General features: G+C 45.6%; 1 protein-coding gene across 1 annotated transcript in view; it reads right to left on the reverse strand.

Moving 5' to 3' along the window:
• Positions 1 to 986: 986 nt before the first annotated feature.
• HECA (hdc homolog, cell cycle regulator) overlaps positions 987 to 16316 on the reverse strand; it is a 46707-nt gene continuing 31377 nt past the window's right edge. Inside the window, exons 2-4 of the mRNA XM_058669894.1 lie at positions 13280 to 14317; positions 5237 to 5391; positions 987 to 1212 (exon numbers count right to left, since the gene is read on the reverse strand). Coding sequence (XP_058525877.1) covers positions 1048 to 1212; positions 5237 to 5391; positions 13280 to 14317 — 1358 coding nt within the window. The 3' untranslated portion in view covers positions 987 to 1047. The remainder of the gene's footprint in view (positions 1213 to 5236; positions 5392 to 13279; positions 14318 to 16316) is intronic.

Here is a 16316-nt window from a genome sequence, read left to right on the forward strand (position 1 = left end):
TTACAGGACATTTTCATTTAAAAAATGAAATACACTTTTGAAGTAAGTATTAAAATTATTATTCTCTTCATCATTTTCTCAATTTGTTTCCTTTCCTTTCTAAGGTTAGACCTTGGGCTTCGGAAACTCAGTATTAAGCCAGGGTTAAAAGTGGCCATAAGCAATTTTGTGGAAGAACAGCATGGCAATTTTTGGTTCTGTGTAGCTGTGAGATTTACCTGTGAGAAGGTGTGGACACTCAATGGCACTTCAATGAAACGGGCCGTATAAATTACTACCACCCAAGTCATACTGCTTATTGGTTCTCCTTAAAAGCTATTCTGAACAATTCTGAACACAACTCAAACGATGGATTTCTGCCTTTGTGTGCCTTTGAGTCTGTGTGCATTATCTGCAAATTCACTTCACGCGTGTTCTGTTACTCAACACTCACGATACCAATAGCTTTTGTATGTCTTACAGCTTAGATATTGCTTTCAGTATGAAAAGCTATTTAATCACAACAGTGGAAGACAGAGCACCCGTGTCCACTTTCAAATCCTCTGTCAGTGAGAGTGAACCAGGTAAGAGAGGCCGCAGAACGCCCCGACACAGACCACACACCATGGGCTCTCCAGCACTGATACTCACTTGTCCGACATCGTTCCCAAGCTCTGGGAAGATCTAACAGTGGATCTTAGGAAAGCTGACATTGTAAGTAAGAGTTCAACTCTTACTTACCCTCCCAACTCTTGTCATGCTTTTAGTTAGTCACATAACTCCTTTCCTAAATCTGTCCCATGCTCCCCACCACCACGAAGCTACATCTGAGACTCAGAAACCCTTAGGCTTACTCACCAGTGCACTGATCATGACCACACACTAGCACTCGGGAATCAAGACAGGGCAAAGGGCAAGGCCAGTTTCAGTGGCGCGCGCACACACACACACACACACACAACAAAACTCTCCCTCAAGTTAGAAAAGAAATGGATGACACAGAATGGTGCCCTATAAAAGATATGTAATAAAGTAAACAAAATAGCTATTATTAAAGCAAAGCTTTCATCAATAAGCTTCGAGAACTTTGAAGGAGGAAAATGGCTTCACGAAATGGTAGTCCAGGTTCCCACAGTGTGGACACTGCTGGACGTTGCTGTACTCGGAGAAGTATTGCATCCCAATCCGCACGTCAATCACAGGCTTCCCACAGTGCTTACAGTTCAGGCGGGCCTGCAGGAGACACAGACTAAGTTAGTTATCCAAGCAAAAACCCTGGGGAGCTGACCAATGGCTTGGTACAGTATTTTCTCCATGATCAAAAACTGGATAAGATACATGATCAAATACACCTCAATGATGTGCAAGATCAGCGGCTCTCAGTCTCTCTCTTGATACACATCTTCCCTCCACCAGCAAAAGGAAAACCCTCAACTAGGACTCCTAACTGTCCATGAAAGATCCCTTAGCAGTAAGAACTTCTTATTTCCTGGATAAAAAAATTATTACATGCACATTACATTATTTTCATTTCTCTGTGCAACAGTGTGAAAGACAGACAGGTGGGCCAGGTCTCCGGAACGCACTCTGGAACGGGATGTGAGTATACCTGCGATGGCTTAACGTGCTGCACCGTGACGCCTACCCTCTCCCCTGCCTCCTGCACTTCACAGAGTGGCAAGAGCGTACCCCAACTCTAGCCTAGCTGGCATGAAATTCCTTTGAAGAGTCTGAGTTTATTTTAAAATTGGTGGCGGAAGCCTAGCAGCTAAAAGTTCTAACCTTGCACATGCCAGAATCCCATATGGGCACTAGATCGTGTCCCGGCAGCCCTAATTCCCATCCAGCTCCCAAAGCTATGGGACCTTGTACCCATGTGGGAGACGTGGAAGGGGCTCCGGGCTCCTGGCTTCAGATTGGCTCAGCTCTGGCCATTGCGGTCACTTGGGGAGTGAATTTATGGACAGCAGATCTTCCTCTCTGTCTCTCCTCCTTTCTGTATATCTGACTTTCCAAAAAAATTAAATAAATCTTAAAAAAAAAGAATCACATACATCTTTCACTCTACTTAACAGTCCCTGTGATGTAAAAATAAATGTTTCCCAAGATCTACACACTGGCACGCTGGAAGAAGTGCTGTGTTTATCCTGAGATTACGACTCTCAGCACTTTCCACTGCATCTCTGCGGGGTTTCTCCTTGACAGCACAGTCACAGAGCAACGGATTCAGGATTTCAATGAAAAACCGGATAGCATAAGTAAAACAGACTTTGAACTTGGAGTCATTCTAGAGATGTAATTAGAAACTGGGATCTTGGGCCTGGCGGCGGGGCCTGGCGGCTTGGCCTAGCGGCTAAAGTCCTCGCCTTGAACGCCCTGGGATCCCATATGGGCGCCAGTTCTAATCCCAGCAGCCCCACTTCCCATCCAGCTCCCTGCTTGTGGCCTGGGAAAGCAGTTGAGGACGGCCCAAAGCTTTGGGACCCTGCACCCTTGTGGGAGACCTGGAAGAGGTTCCTGGTTCCTGGCTTCGGATTGGCGCAGCACCGGCCCGTTGCGGCTCACTTGGGGAGTTAATCATTGGATGGAGGATCTTCCTCTCTGTCTCTCCTCCTCTCTGTATATCTGACTTTGTAATAAAATAAATAAATCTTTAAAAAAAAAAAAAAAAGAAAGTGGGATCTTAAAACCCTATGAAGCAGGTGGTATCCTGTGAATTTTAGATGATTCAATTGAGGGACATGGATACAAAGAACTATGTTCAGGATCCCAGGGGACAGAAAGCAGAAATACTGACCTGAAAGCTAAGTGGCCTGTCCCACAGCCCACTCTCAGTCACATTAGATCATCTTCCCTTTAATTGCTTTATTGCTTACAACAGTAAAGGTGAGAGTTCAAGCAAACCTGTCTTTAACCTGTTATTCCTTTCCAATAATCAATTATTACTGCTTATTTTTGGCTCAGTCTTATTGGAATATTTCCTCTGATTCCTTAGTATTATCTAACATTTATATCTTTACAATAAACAGTCAACTCTCTCTCTCTCTCTCTCTCACTCATATACCCCAATAATCAAGCATGTTTTCACTTTCAGTTCTAGGCCAGAAAATAAAGACCTGGGCTTATCATGTTTTAATGAAAAAAATACAGAGCACATCTAGTACCAACTGGCTTGATGTGGCAGGATGCCCTTCCATTTTTTTTTTTCCTTTAGATACAGGAATAACCCAACTATCATATATTTTTAAAAAAGCATATTTTAGGGCCCAGCGGCGTGGTCTAGCAGCTAAAGTCCTCGCCTTGAAAGCGCCGGGATCCCATATGGATGCCAGTTCTAATCCTGCCAGCCCTGTTTCCCATCCAGCTCCCTGCTTGTAGCCTGGGAAAACAGTCGAGGACGGCCCAAAGCTTTGGGACGCTGCACCCGTGTGGGAGATCTGGAGGGAGTTCCAGGCTCCTGGCTTCGAACTGGCACAGCACCGGCTGTTGTGGTCACTTGGGGAGTGAACCATCAGACAGAAGATCTTCCTCTCTGTCTCTCCTCCTCTCTGTATATCTGACTTTGCAATTAAAAAAAAATCTTTTTAAAAAAAAACGTATTTTGGGGCCAGTGGCGTGGCCTAGCGGCTAAAGTCCTTGCCTTGAACACCCCGGGATCCCATATGGGCGCCGGTTCTAATCCCAGCAGCTCCACTTCCCATCCAGCTCCCTGCTTGTGGCCTGGGAAAGCAGTCAAGGACGGCCCAATGCATTGGGACCCTGCACCCGCTTGGGAGACCTGGAAAAGGTTCCAGGTTCCCAGCATCGGATAGGCGCGCACCGGCCGTTGCGGCTCATTTGGGGAGTGAATCATTGGATGGAAGATCTTCCTCTCTGTTTCTCCTCCTCTGTGTATATCTGACTTTGTAATAAAATAAAATAAATCTTTAAAAAAAATAAAATAAAATAAACGTATTTAAAAAAAATACCAGAATGGGAATGATGTGTTTTGCTCACAGCCATGGTACAAGGTGCAAGGTGTAAACCATTCAGATTTCTAGGCCCTCTGTGCAGTACTCAGATTCTACGAGTGGATATATCCAACATTCTTATCCTTCCTATATCTTCTTCAGGTTAAACAGATAATACGATGATGTGCACAGAAAGGAACTCCTTGCTTTGGTTTCCTCTGGGTCTCGAGAGCTGGTATCAGGGCACAGTAAGCAGCATAAAATGCCACCGGGAATAACTGAAAGAGTGTAATATCTCATTTAAAAATTGAGATGTAATTGATTTATTAGAACAGCATAAAATTGATCAAGTGTTTCTAGAAGCAAAGGGCAGGATAGTTATGTAAGTTTCTTACTGCCCAACCGTTCCTCTCAAGAATACTGGCACGGACAAAATACAGCTAAAACACTAACTATGGCAATTTTTCCATTTAACAGACACGGCTCATCTTTTGAATGAGCTAATGATAATAGGAATTATCTCTTAAATTATAATGCTACAGATGCAAGTCATGCAATAACTAATAAAGTATGCATTACTAATTACAAGTCAGGTTTGGCTGCTACAGAGAAAATTAAAATTTCTCCTCTATCCACAAGTATCCAAGAAATAACAGGCTATTTTTTTCCTTAAGCACTTCACAATAAGCCACAGTATTTCTGTACTTTGGCCACTGTGTTCACACAGATTATTTAATGAGCTTTCATGTCTGAGTGCATCCCTCTTTTCCAGACAGCTAACTCTCAGGTGATGTCTTACTTGGCCTTTTAGCAATGCTTTGAAAAAAAGCAAAACAGACATACACAAATCACCTCAGGGCCGGTCCCCGTGAAAGCTGGCTTATCTAAAAATACAACCATATTATTTTGCCATTTTATAACCTGCTTTTCGGGCTTCCTGGGGCTTTTTATAAAGTTCATGAAAAATGTGCATTATAAGAAATCTATGCATGGGTTTCAAAATTTTTTGAACCAAGATAAATTTTTAAATCCATTTTCCATAAACTTCTTGAGGCATTCTCACAAATGGAAAGTATTTCCCATATAGTTTATCTTATTCTACAATATCCCTTTTAATGACTGAGTGATATTCCATTCAATGGCCACATCTTAGCAGAGATGAGCCACCACTGCTGCACTCTGGGGGCATTTCAAGACTTAATTCCTTCTTTCAGAAGCATCTTCTCCAAGGCAAGATCCCTGCATGCACTTGGTGACACAGGCCACTGTTTCTTACCCACTGCTCCCACAGTGGGCTCAACACCAACCTGACAACAGGGAGAGGCAGCCAGGATGTCGTAGGTGTACATGGTGCCCAGCTGGTGCCAGCTGCCATCCCATCGCGACTTGCACTTGATGCAGATGATCTTGTGAACTCCTTCCAGGCAGTCCACACACACCGCATACAGGTGCATTAGTCTCCCTGGAGAGAGAACACAGCAGGCTCAGAGCGGCCATCGCCACACCGCGTTTCATCTCCGCAGGCCTCATCTACCAATGGTAAACAAGTATCTTATCATTTATGTAAATACAGAAACCTGTTGATAATTCTCCTATATGCCCAAGATGACCTTCAGATTAAAAATGAATCATTAACTACTGGCAGCAAAACACGTAGCTCAAGCTTATTAAACACTTGTTTCAATTTGATTTTCAAAAAAATTATTGCTGGGTTTATATACTATGTGCATCCAGATTTAAATAGAGTGCCACAAGCTCAAAACCGGGACATCCTGCTCGGAAGCTTGCATGTGACAAAAGTGGGCTACCCATCAATTCCCATTAAAAAAAAAAAAGTAAAACAGTCCCAGTATTGATAGCCCAGCACTACACCACAGTCACATGACTGCGTTAATCTGCCCTTGTCCCCTAGACTTCTCAGCCATCACATCTAATTCAGGAAGCAGAAGTATATCAAACCTGTAAATCTTTTATTAAAAGGAAATTAACAACTTATTCTTTACTGGGTTTTTAAAAGTCATCGCCTCATTCCTGTATTATTCACTAGCACCTTAAGGCTAATAAGACACATTAACCACAAAAGACACTATAACCTTAGGGGGGCTCTATGTCAAAAACAGGAGAGCTACAAGAGTTGCTTGCAGGATTGTCTATTGCTGCTCTAAGACACTGACGGTGGAAAGAGCCTACTTACCACGGCCACCACTGGAATATACTTCATTTGTAGGCGGCCTAGAACTCTCAGTGGCACACAGGCTGCTAGGCAGAGGGGAGGTCAGGGGGCACAGAAGTAAAGTGAGGAACAAAAATGACCATAATGTTGTGGACCACATGTGATTTCAGCTACTGAGTACTGACCAAGGATCTGTGCTGTGCTGCAAGCTCTGTGGGCCACTCTTTCCTTAACTCTCACAGCAGCATTACCAAGCAGGCATGACTGTTCTCCACACATCACCAGGAGGAAGTGAAGCTTAGAGAACTTGAGCAGTTTGCCCAAGCACACAAAGATAGTAAGTAGCCAAGTCCAACTCAAACTGGGGTCTGACCCTTGGCCTACAGTCACTCCTGGGAGTGCCTCGCCCAAACTGAGTCGCAGGATTTGTTTTCCGTTGCCATTACACAGACCCTAAGTGCCTAGACTTTTGAATGTCTAAAGCCTAGCACAGGTTTTTCTTCGGGAGTTTGAGCAAAAAGCAGATTCCATAGAGAACAATCGCCTGCGGTTCCAAGCGGTGAAGCAGTCCAGTAAGACCATCCTGATTAAAACAGTCTTAATACATTATTAAAACCAAACCAAACACTTCCTCAGAGATGTGTCAGATTACAGGGGCAGGAGTGGTAAGGGGAGGGCAGGGAAGGGCAAGCAGCAAGGCGAGAGACTAATGCACCAGGGTCCACCACCGTAAGTCAGTCTTGGAGCACATGTAATCAGCAGCACACTGTGGCGTCCTGTGGCCCGGACTCTGCTGGGGCACAGCAAGCTTGGCTGGCACTCTGTAACGGAAGAAACGGCTGACAGCAGCCTCCCTGAGTAAGGTTTCCCAGACTTCAACACACTGTGATAAACACTGCCCGTGCCCGGGGCCTCCCTCGCGGTACTAACGACTCACCCACTGATTACACACCTGGATCTTCCACGTCCATAATCAACAGCTCAGCTTCTGAAAGCCTTGGAGGAGTGTTTCCAACACAGCCCTCATCTACTTGTGTTTATATGTTTACACACACAGTCAGGTCTAATGTACACCTCTTTGTTTATCCATTTCTTCAACAGCCTCAAGATCTGTCCTGAGCTGTCACAACCCTTTTCTCTCCACACCCAAGGTTCTTCAACTCTGAAGCTTTTAACCTCCACTGTTAGATAAAAAAATAATAATGATACAAGAAAAAACAAAAAGGCTCCTCCGAATCCATTCCAGGTGCTCATTTCTAAAACACAGTGCTTTTCAGACAGTGCCACACAAGTCCCAGCGACTCTTCAGACCAACAACCCCAAGTGCCCTCATCTTCCCTCGAAAATTACATCCTTCTCCCAACCTTCTCCACTCCTGCCTGTGACAACACTACTTGGCGCTCTTGAGTCAGTCACCATGTGTCCTGCATGGTCAGGTGGCCCCAAAGCTACCATTTTCCCTGAGGATCACACCTTGCAGACAGCCCATGGCCATTTCACACCCCAGCAGTCTCTCACTGGCAACTCATAAACGTTTCAGCTTTGTCTCTAGGTCCTACTCCTTTCAAGCAACACCCCCTTCTATGACTCCCTACCTTTTAAAATGTTGAAAACCATGCAGGTAATATTCACAAAGATCATAGCCAGCTTGCCAAGGGAGCCACACTATTCCACCCCGGCTCCAAACTAGCAGGTGCTCTCCTTATCTCTAGATCACAACCTGTTCTGTTTCTTTAACCACATCACTCACTCTTGTTATCAGCAAATAGCTCACACTGCCAGTCCTTCTGTGTATCAAAATGTAGCCCTCTGTATGACTTCTGCTTTAATATTTTACAAACATAGTAAAATATGGCTCTATTTTACAAGAGCATCTTATACAATATCAAACTTCAGGTAAGTAAGGACTACAAGTACATGACACACATGAAATTGAAAGATTTATCAATTGAGGGATGAATTACATGAGAACAACCTGTCTACTGTGACTAGAAAAACACTACTACTATGGGCTGGTGCTGCGGCATGGCCTGTTAAAGCACTGCCTGCAATGCCAACCAGCATCCCATATGGGTACCAGTTTGAGTCTTGGCTGTTTCATTTCCAATCTGGCTTCTTGCAAATGCACCTTGGAGGATAGGCCAAGTGCTGGGGCTGCTGCATCCCATGGGATATCCAGAAGCTCCTAGTCCTGGCTTCACCTGACCCGGCCCTGGCCATTTGGATCATTTGGGGAGTGAACCAGCAGATGAAGACCTCTCAGTCTCTCCCTCTCTCTATAACTCTGTTTTAAAAATACACAAAATAAATCTTTAAAAGGAAAAAAACCCATATTACTCTCCTGTGACCTGTTTTCATGCACTCACATTCTTCTTCATAAAGAAAGGTTCGGGCCCGGCAGCGTGGCCTAGCGGCTAAAGTCCTCGCCCTGAACGTCCCGGGATCCCACATGGGTGCCGGTTCTAATCCCGGCAGCTCCACTTCCCATCCAGGTCCCTGCTTGTGGCCTGGGAAAGCAGTTGAGGACGGCCCAAAGCCTTGGGTTCCTGCACCTGTGTGGGAGACCTGGAGAAAGTACCAGGTTCCTGCCTTTGGACTGGTGCAGCACCGGCCATTGCGGCTCACTTGGGGAGTGAATCATCGGATGGAGGATCTTCCTCTCTGTCTCTCCTCCTCTATGTATATCTGCCTTTCCAATAAAAATAAATAAATCTTAAAAAAGAAAAAAGAAAGGCTCAAACTCTGTAATTAGAGAAGTGAAGGTGCTTCACCCACGTCCCTCGAAAACATTCTACAACAGGATAAAGGAAAAAAATAATACAAACTTTATCTTTGGTATAACAATGAGGCACACACAACCTGAACCAAGCATACCCAAGGTCAGAAAATCATGGGAGAATGGCAACTGTTAATAGCTCCTCTGGAACCAGAAAACAAACCTAGGGGAGGTGGGATGAGGTGCTGCAAGGAAATGAAGGGGGAGTGGTAGGTTACAGACCACCATTCACATCCACACGGCTCCTGCTGTCAGGAAGCAGAACTGGGGCCAGCCTGACGACTCAGTCAACAGAATGGGATGGACATTACAGTGCCATGCTTATGCACCTAGTGTGAGCTCCTGCACGCTTGAACGCTGAAGCTGCCATGGCAGGAAGCCCGAGCCAGCCTCTGCAAGGTGAAAAGCTCCACCGGATGTGGGGGGCCACTCCAGCTCAGTCCTCCATGGCCAGCCAGTCAGTGGACGACCAGCCTTGTGCAACAGGCTGTCTTAACCAACCAGCCCACAGAGCTGGGACGAGTTTTCAAGTCATCACTATTTTAAATGACTACATTGTGGAGGGTTTTGCTTTACATACAAGGCTAATAAAAAGGTAAAACTGTCCAAACGAATGAGACTTAGGCTCTCTCTCCCTGTCCAGAGAGAGAAAACAAGATGACAACCATGAAACAAGAACCCAACACTATTATTAGGAACCCTTGGACATTAAATATATGAGAACAGAACATCTTGAAATCAGTTTGAAATACATACACTCGAGGAAATCTTCCACCATGCCAAAGATAAACAGCCAACAGCAAAATCAAGCATATTTTTATATAATAAAGTCTTCTTTCCCCACCACCTTAAAAAAAGGAGCAACTTAAGTAGTCCAATATCTGATTAACAGGAGCCCCATTGAGTTTTTGTTTAAACTTATCAAAGTGGGCCCAGCATGATGGCTTGATGGCTAACCATCACCTTGCAAGTGCTGGGATCCCTTATGGGCACCAGTTCACATCCTGGCTGCTCCACTTCCCACGCAGCTCCCTGCCTGTGACCTGGGAAAGCAGTTGAGAATGGCCCAAAACCTTGGGACACTACACCTGCTTGGGAGACCCGGAAGCAGCTCCTGACTCCTAACTCTTGGCAACAGATAAGCTCAGCTCAGCTCCAGCCACTGTGGTCACTTGGAGAGTGAACCAGCAGATCAAAGATCTTTCTCTCCTTCTGTCTTTCTCCCTGTAAATCTGAGCTTCCATTTTGAATAATAAATAAATAAAATCATCAAATAAGTAATTCAAAAGGAGATTTCTCTAAGCATTTGACCTAAAGTTTATATATGAAAGGCCAAGAGGGTACCCAGCTCAAAGAATGGAGATGAAAGCAAGGGAGAGAAAGTCCATCCTGAGGGACTTTCAGGATAGCAGGGATATAAGAAAAACATGTGCAGTAAGGGAAGGCGTGACGGAAGCCGGGACAGAGGTGAGCATTACACTTTTCAACAGGAGCACACCGAGACAGCAGACACCAAAGACATGGGCAAAACACGTGAAATTTAGAAGATTAAACCCAGCTAATCAAGTGTAAGGATGGAATTCATATGCTTGAAGACTTCCAAAGTCTCCAATCATCTATTGCCATGCTTCTTATCTCAGAAGGCCCCTGTGGGATGTCCACCAACAGGGAACAAACAAAGAAAAGAGAAAACATGAGATCTAAGAAACGATATATTTAAAACAGAAAAAATAAAGGCTTTCCCAGAAGGACAGTTACAAGAGTAATTTTTAAAAAGCCCATGGAAAAAGCTAGTCCATTGGCTTCACAGAGCTGCCACCCATAATGCTGGCATCCCATATAGGTGCTGATTTGTGTCCTGACTATTCAACTTCCAACCCAAAGCCCTGCCAATGGCTTGGCAGAGCAGCAGAAGGTGGCCCAACTACAGGGGTGACTAGAAGTTCCCAGCACTCGGCTTCTGACTGGTAAGCACTGGCGGTTACAAACAGAAGATCTCTCTATTTCTCTCTTGGCAACTCTTTTAAAAGAAATCTTTAAAAAAAAAAGTTCATGGGAAATAGAATTTCAAATATGTTTATTTTAGTACTTTTTTCATAATTGTAGAAAAGGTTTAGGACAGATAAATTATATATGAATTTGAAAAATAATCATATAAAAATAAGCTCACATTTTAAATCACATTTCCCACAAATCTTTCAAGAGCCCTCATATACAGTATGGAAGCTCCTGAGTGCACCACGACCAGTGGGAGTGATTCAATGAAAGACAGCATGAGGAATATTTTCAAAAAAAAAGACTTTTTTTCCCCCCAAAAAAATCTGGAAGTAGTGTGAAAAGTTTTTTGTTATTGTGGTTGTCTTTATTCCTTAAATTTCTTCACTTAAGAGACAGGAAAAGGGAGATGGGTCGGGAGAGAGAAGCTCTCTCCCACTGTTCACTCCCCAAATGCCTGCAGAGCAGGACTGAGCTAAAAGCAAGCATCTGCGAACTCAATCTGGGTCTCCCACGTGGCTGGCAGGAACCGACTGACTTGAATCATCCCTGCTGCCCCATGCATTCGTACCTACAGGAAGCGGGGTACAGTAGCTGAAGCGCAGTACTGAACTCTGGTAGTTCCATATGGGACACTGGCCCCCTAACCTGTATTATAACCACTGGGCCAAACACTCACCCACTGTGGGAAGGTTTCTGAAAGATGGTTTGCAAAGTTGTTGTAGAGTAACAGTAACTAGCCAAAATGTTTGGAAAAAAAAAAAGGAAAAGGAAAAAGAAACAGTGAGCCCTAAGGTAATGAAGCAATTCAAAGAAACAATAGATGTCCTAGAATAGACTGCATTCTGTACCTTCACTTGGCTCAACACTAAACATTTACAAACAACAGTAAAAACATTGACAATTGGGGCTTGGCAGCGTGGCCTAGTGGCTAAGGTCCTCGCCTTGATCCCATATGGCCGCTGGTTCTAATCCCCGCAGCTCCACTTCCTCTCTGTCTCTCCTTCTCTCAGTATATCTGACTTTGTAATAAAAATAAAATAAATATAAAAAAAAAAAACATTGACAATTTGATCAAGAATTGAAATATATTACCCGCCCCCCAAAAAAGGAAAAAAGGACATGTACCCATCTGCCTTGGAATTCAACAGGTAATGGCTAAGGTTGGAGAATGAGGATGAAATCTTTAAAATTAGGATGTTATAAACTTGAAGAATCAGCTAAGATCTGAAAGTGTCTCTGGGGACCGAGACAGTGGGAGTAGGCAGGCAGAAGATAGGTGGGGCTATATCATTTTCACTGCAGGCTTTTGAAGCCACACCCATGTCAGAAGTCACACACCTCCTCTCCTCTTTACAGCATGTTCAGCAGTTTCTCATAAATGCAGACTTCTTCCTTGTACTAACCGACTCTGTCGTTTGCTTCACAGTTTACAGGGACGCACATCCTGCCATCCCAGCCACAGCAGTGAGCTTTCCCCACCACAGGAACATCCCAAACTTCCCATTATTCTCCACTTTCCTTTTCTTTCTTTTTTTTTTTTTTGCTTCCATCAAAAACATCTTCTGTCATTTCAAAATTAATTTAATCTAAAACCACCATGGCAGGCCCGGCGGCGTGGCCTAGCGGCTAAAGTCCTCGCCTTGAATGCCCCGGGATCCCATATGGGCGCCGGTTCCAAGCCCAGCAGCTCCACTTCCCTTCCAGCTCCCTGCTTGTGGCCTGGGAAAGCAGTCGAGGACGGCCCAATGCATTGGGACCCTGCACCCACGTGGGAGACCCGGAAGAGGTTCCAGGTTCCCGGCTTCGGACTGGCGCGCACCGGGCCGTTGTGGCTCACTTGGGGAGTGAATCATGGGACGGAAGATCTTCCTCTCTCTCTCTCCTCCTCTCTGTATATCCAGCTTTCCAATAATAATAAAATCTTTAAAAAAAAATAAATAAAACCACCATGGCCCTTTCTGACCCCTACCATTCCTCACAGATTAGCAAGGATTAAGCACAATATATAGCTTACTGGGCATATTAAACAGGTTTCAAAGATAACAATTTCACAGCAAACGGCAACTACACAATTCCTTCGCTAGGTTCCCTCCCATTTATGACAAACTAACTCTCTTCAAATCAGACAGAAAGAGCGCATAAAATTACCCACCGGGACAGGTCTACCCGGTACAGTGACATCACAGTAAAGCCACCACCACTGCCTGCCTGGGGAAGCTGAAATAGCCAGATGTTACCTCGCACCTGGCTACGACAAATCAATCAATCAATCAATCAATCAGTAATACCACCAGTTCACTTTAAGGCGAAACAAAACATTTCTGCCTTGTCTGCCTTGTGAATTTAACAGGCAGTTCGAATTTTAACAAACGGAAAGCAGGCAAGGTGAATAAACACCTATACCTTGAAGGTGACAAGGAACATCGTATTCAATCTCATCGTGTCTTGAGGGGCTTAAGAACAGAGTCCCATCCACCAGTGGGAACTGTTCAAACACGGGCAGTGCCCGGTGGCACAGGGCACAGTTGACAACGTTCCTGTGGCTGGCGCTCAGGGCAGCGAGAATGAACTTGCGCAGCTCCTCGCCCTGGCCCACTTGGGCGTCGTCTTCCATCCGCACGTGGAAAGTGTTGAGCTTATGCCTGGGGATGTGAGTAAGCAGCTCCGAGAGGTCCAGGCGCCGCAGGAACTGAACAGGGGCATCGAAGTGTCCCCCTCTGTGAACTGCCAGCCCGGCAGGGCTGTAGTCAAAGTGGACATTTCGGAACACGTGTCCCCCTGCCATGGCCTTTTTGTGAGGCTCCAGGTGGATGGCATTCTTTAAGAATTCCCCAAGGTATCTGGAGGATCGCGGGCCGCCGAAATGGGCGGGAGAGAGGATGGGATATCCTGTGGGTGGCGACTGCCCAGGGGAGGCACAGGGCGAGCGGGCCCCATAGCCCACAGCACTGACTTTCTCCTGGGAATTCTGCCGGTCCATGGAATGCCGCCGCGGGAGGTCGTGGCTCAGGCCTTTCAGAGGTTTGTTTGGGGGCCTGCACTTTTTGGCCTCCTCGCCGGCCTCCCCTGGCGGCCTCCCCGTGTTCTTCTCTGCCCCAGACTTCTTCTTTTTCTCCTCTTGCATCCGCTTCACCTGGTACCAGTCTGTGTCCTTCTTCAAATGCCCCTGGCCGCAGCGGCAGGAGCAGAAGCGGAAGGCCAGGTCGTAGCCCTTCTTGGTCCACATGTTCTGGCGGCACTGCTTCTCGTTCCAGCTGCGGGCCCGGCCGATGCAGTTGAACTGCACCAGGATGCTGCTCTCCCACTCGTAGAAGCACTGCAGGTGCATCCAGGTACCGCACGGGCAGTGCTCATTGTTGCACACCACCTTCTGGTAGTCGTCCTTCTCTAGGTCCACCGGCCTCCCGAAGCTGCAGATCAGCGGCGTGGCACAAGGGGCTTCTGGAAGAGGAACAAATAAGACAGATTTAACACAGAGATTCAAAAGCAAAGCTGTTATACGCGCTGCCTCACTCATGCCAGAGGGACAATGCTTCTGTGTCAAGATTTCCACCACTAGAATAAATACCAGAATGGATCAGAAAACATTTACTACCTTATTCTGATACAATGCTGTGCCAAGGGACTTTATTTTCTGGTATTTCTCACCTGCTCAAATACATTCCAACAAGCTTGGGAAAACTACACATCCTTCACAGTGCAATTAGATGTTTCAGTACTCAACGCATAGCACAAGGTTTCCTAACACAGAAAAATAACAACAGGCAACTCCAGGGTTCCCTTCAAAAAACAAACCACTCTGGTATCTCAGAGGGTTCTCAGAGCCCTCGGTTATGGGCTGCTCAGAATCCCAGAGAGAAGGCAGCAAACAGATCAGCCTGCTCCTCAAGTCTCTTCTGAAATGGTCTATCACATAACAGAACGGGCATGTAGTCAAACCCATCACAGCTCCACAGAAACTCCCACTGCTGGGCTGTGAATGGGAAAGCCCAGAATGCTCCCTGGGCCATAAGGACAGAAGGCAGGAACAATGAGCTACTTACACCCTATCTTCAGCACACGTTCCCCAGACAGAATGCCACCAGCCAGGCAGGATCTCAGCAAGGAAGCTTGGTGGCACAGGCACAGTCTATTTCTTATCAAGTCATCACAGCTTAAGATGAGAACCCCGTGCGTTCCTGTGACTGCCCGCTGCAATCCGAGTATCTGAGCTTAGCAGTTATTGTCTTAAATGCCAAAAGGACATATGCTAGAGACATGAAAAGACTCTAGGGGATGGGGGGACGCACAGGTGGCACACAGAGAAATTTTTAGGACAGTGGATGTGGATGCATGCCGCTTATTATTTCCTTTGTCAAAATGCACAGAGTGTGCACCAGCAGTGAACCCTAAGATGACAATGATGTGTCAATGTGAGTTCACAGACTGAGATAAATGCATCTCTGCAGAGAATGCTAACAGGCGACTATGCAACTGTGGGGCAGTGGGCACATAGTTCTTTCAGCTGTGCTGTGAACCTAAATAAGAACAAGTTTTAAAATGAAAAAGAGGGAAAGCTTTTTTCAACCACCTACACCCCAGATACACGGAATAGTGATGCATGGCAGGAGACTGTTCACTTTGTTTAATCCTCCACTGCTTCAACCACAAATAGCAGTGTAACCAGAGCAGTTATTTCACAGAGGTTTTTGTGAGGATTAAATAAATAACGTGCAGAAGCAGTTTAGCACTGTACCTCCCATATGAGAATCTACTCATCCTGTTGTTGCTCCTGTCACTAGCTTCATCTTTACAATGCAACTTGGAATTCTTTTTTTTTTTTTTTTTTTTGCAAAGGAAGCTAGGTAATGAGGTGCCAAAGCCGGGTCGTGAGATGGCAAAATTGCCCAAATGCAGGGCAAGCTGCAAAACCAAGGACCTGGCAGTGCAGGAACAGAAAGAAGCAGGCTCTAGGTCTGCCGAGAAGGGGGACCCAGCTCGAGGCTGTGGGGTGAGAGGCAGGGACTAAGTGTGAGTCACTCCTGAGATGAGAAGGATGCACAGAAAGTCAACACAACCAGCTGCCTTCCTCACTCGTGCCTACAATTTCTTAATGCATGCACAATTCATCACTGCCTTTAAACTCTCCCCTGCATTTCTGCGTTTATTACTCTTCAATTCCTCTCTTACTTCCCACCACCCAAAATAAGTACTATCCAGAATTGGTGCTTGGTATTCCTTTCTTCGCTTCTCCAGGCCAAAGCTAAAATCAAATATGCCATTCCTTAAAGAGGGCACTCTGGGCATCCGGACAGTTCTCTACAGTGTGGGATGATCTGGGCCATGACAGGAAGTTAGCGTCACTGAGCTGTAAGCACTGTCTGTGACTTTCGCTCCCATCATAATGCCCAAACTCACAACACTTGCAAAAGGTCCCTCTGGAGAAGAGTACTACTCCCGA

This window comes from Ochotona princeps, chromosome 1 (genome assembly GCF_030435755.1).
Source record: "Ochotona princeps isolate mOchPri1 chromosome 1, mOchPri1.hap1, whole genome shotgun sequence".
Taxonomy (NCBI): Eukaryota; Metazoa; Chordata; class Mammalia; order Lagomorpha; family Ochotonidae; genus Ochotona; species Ochotona princeps.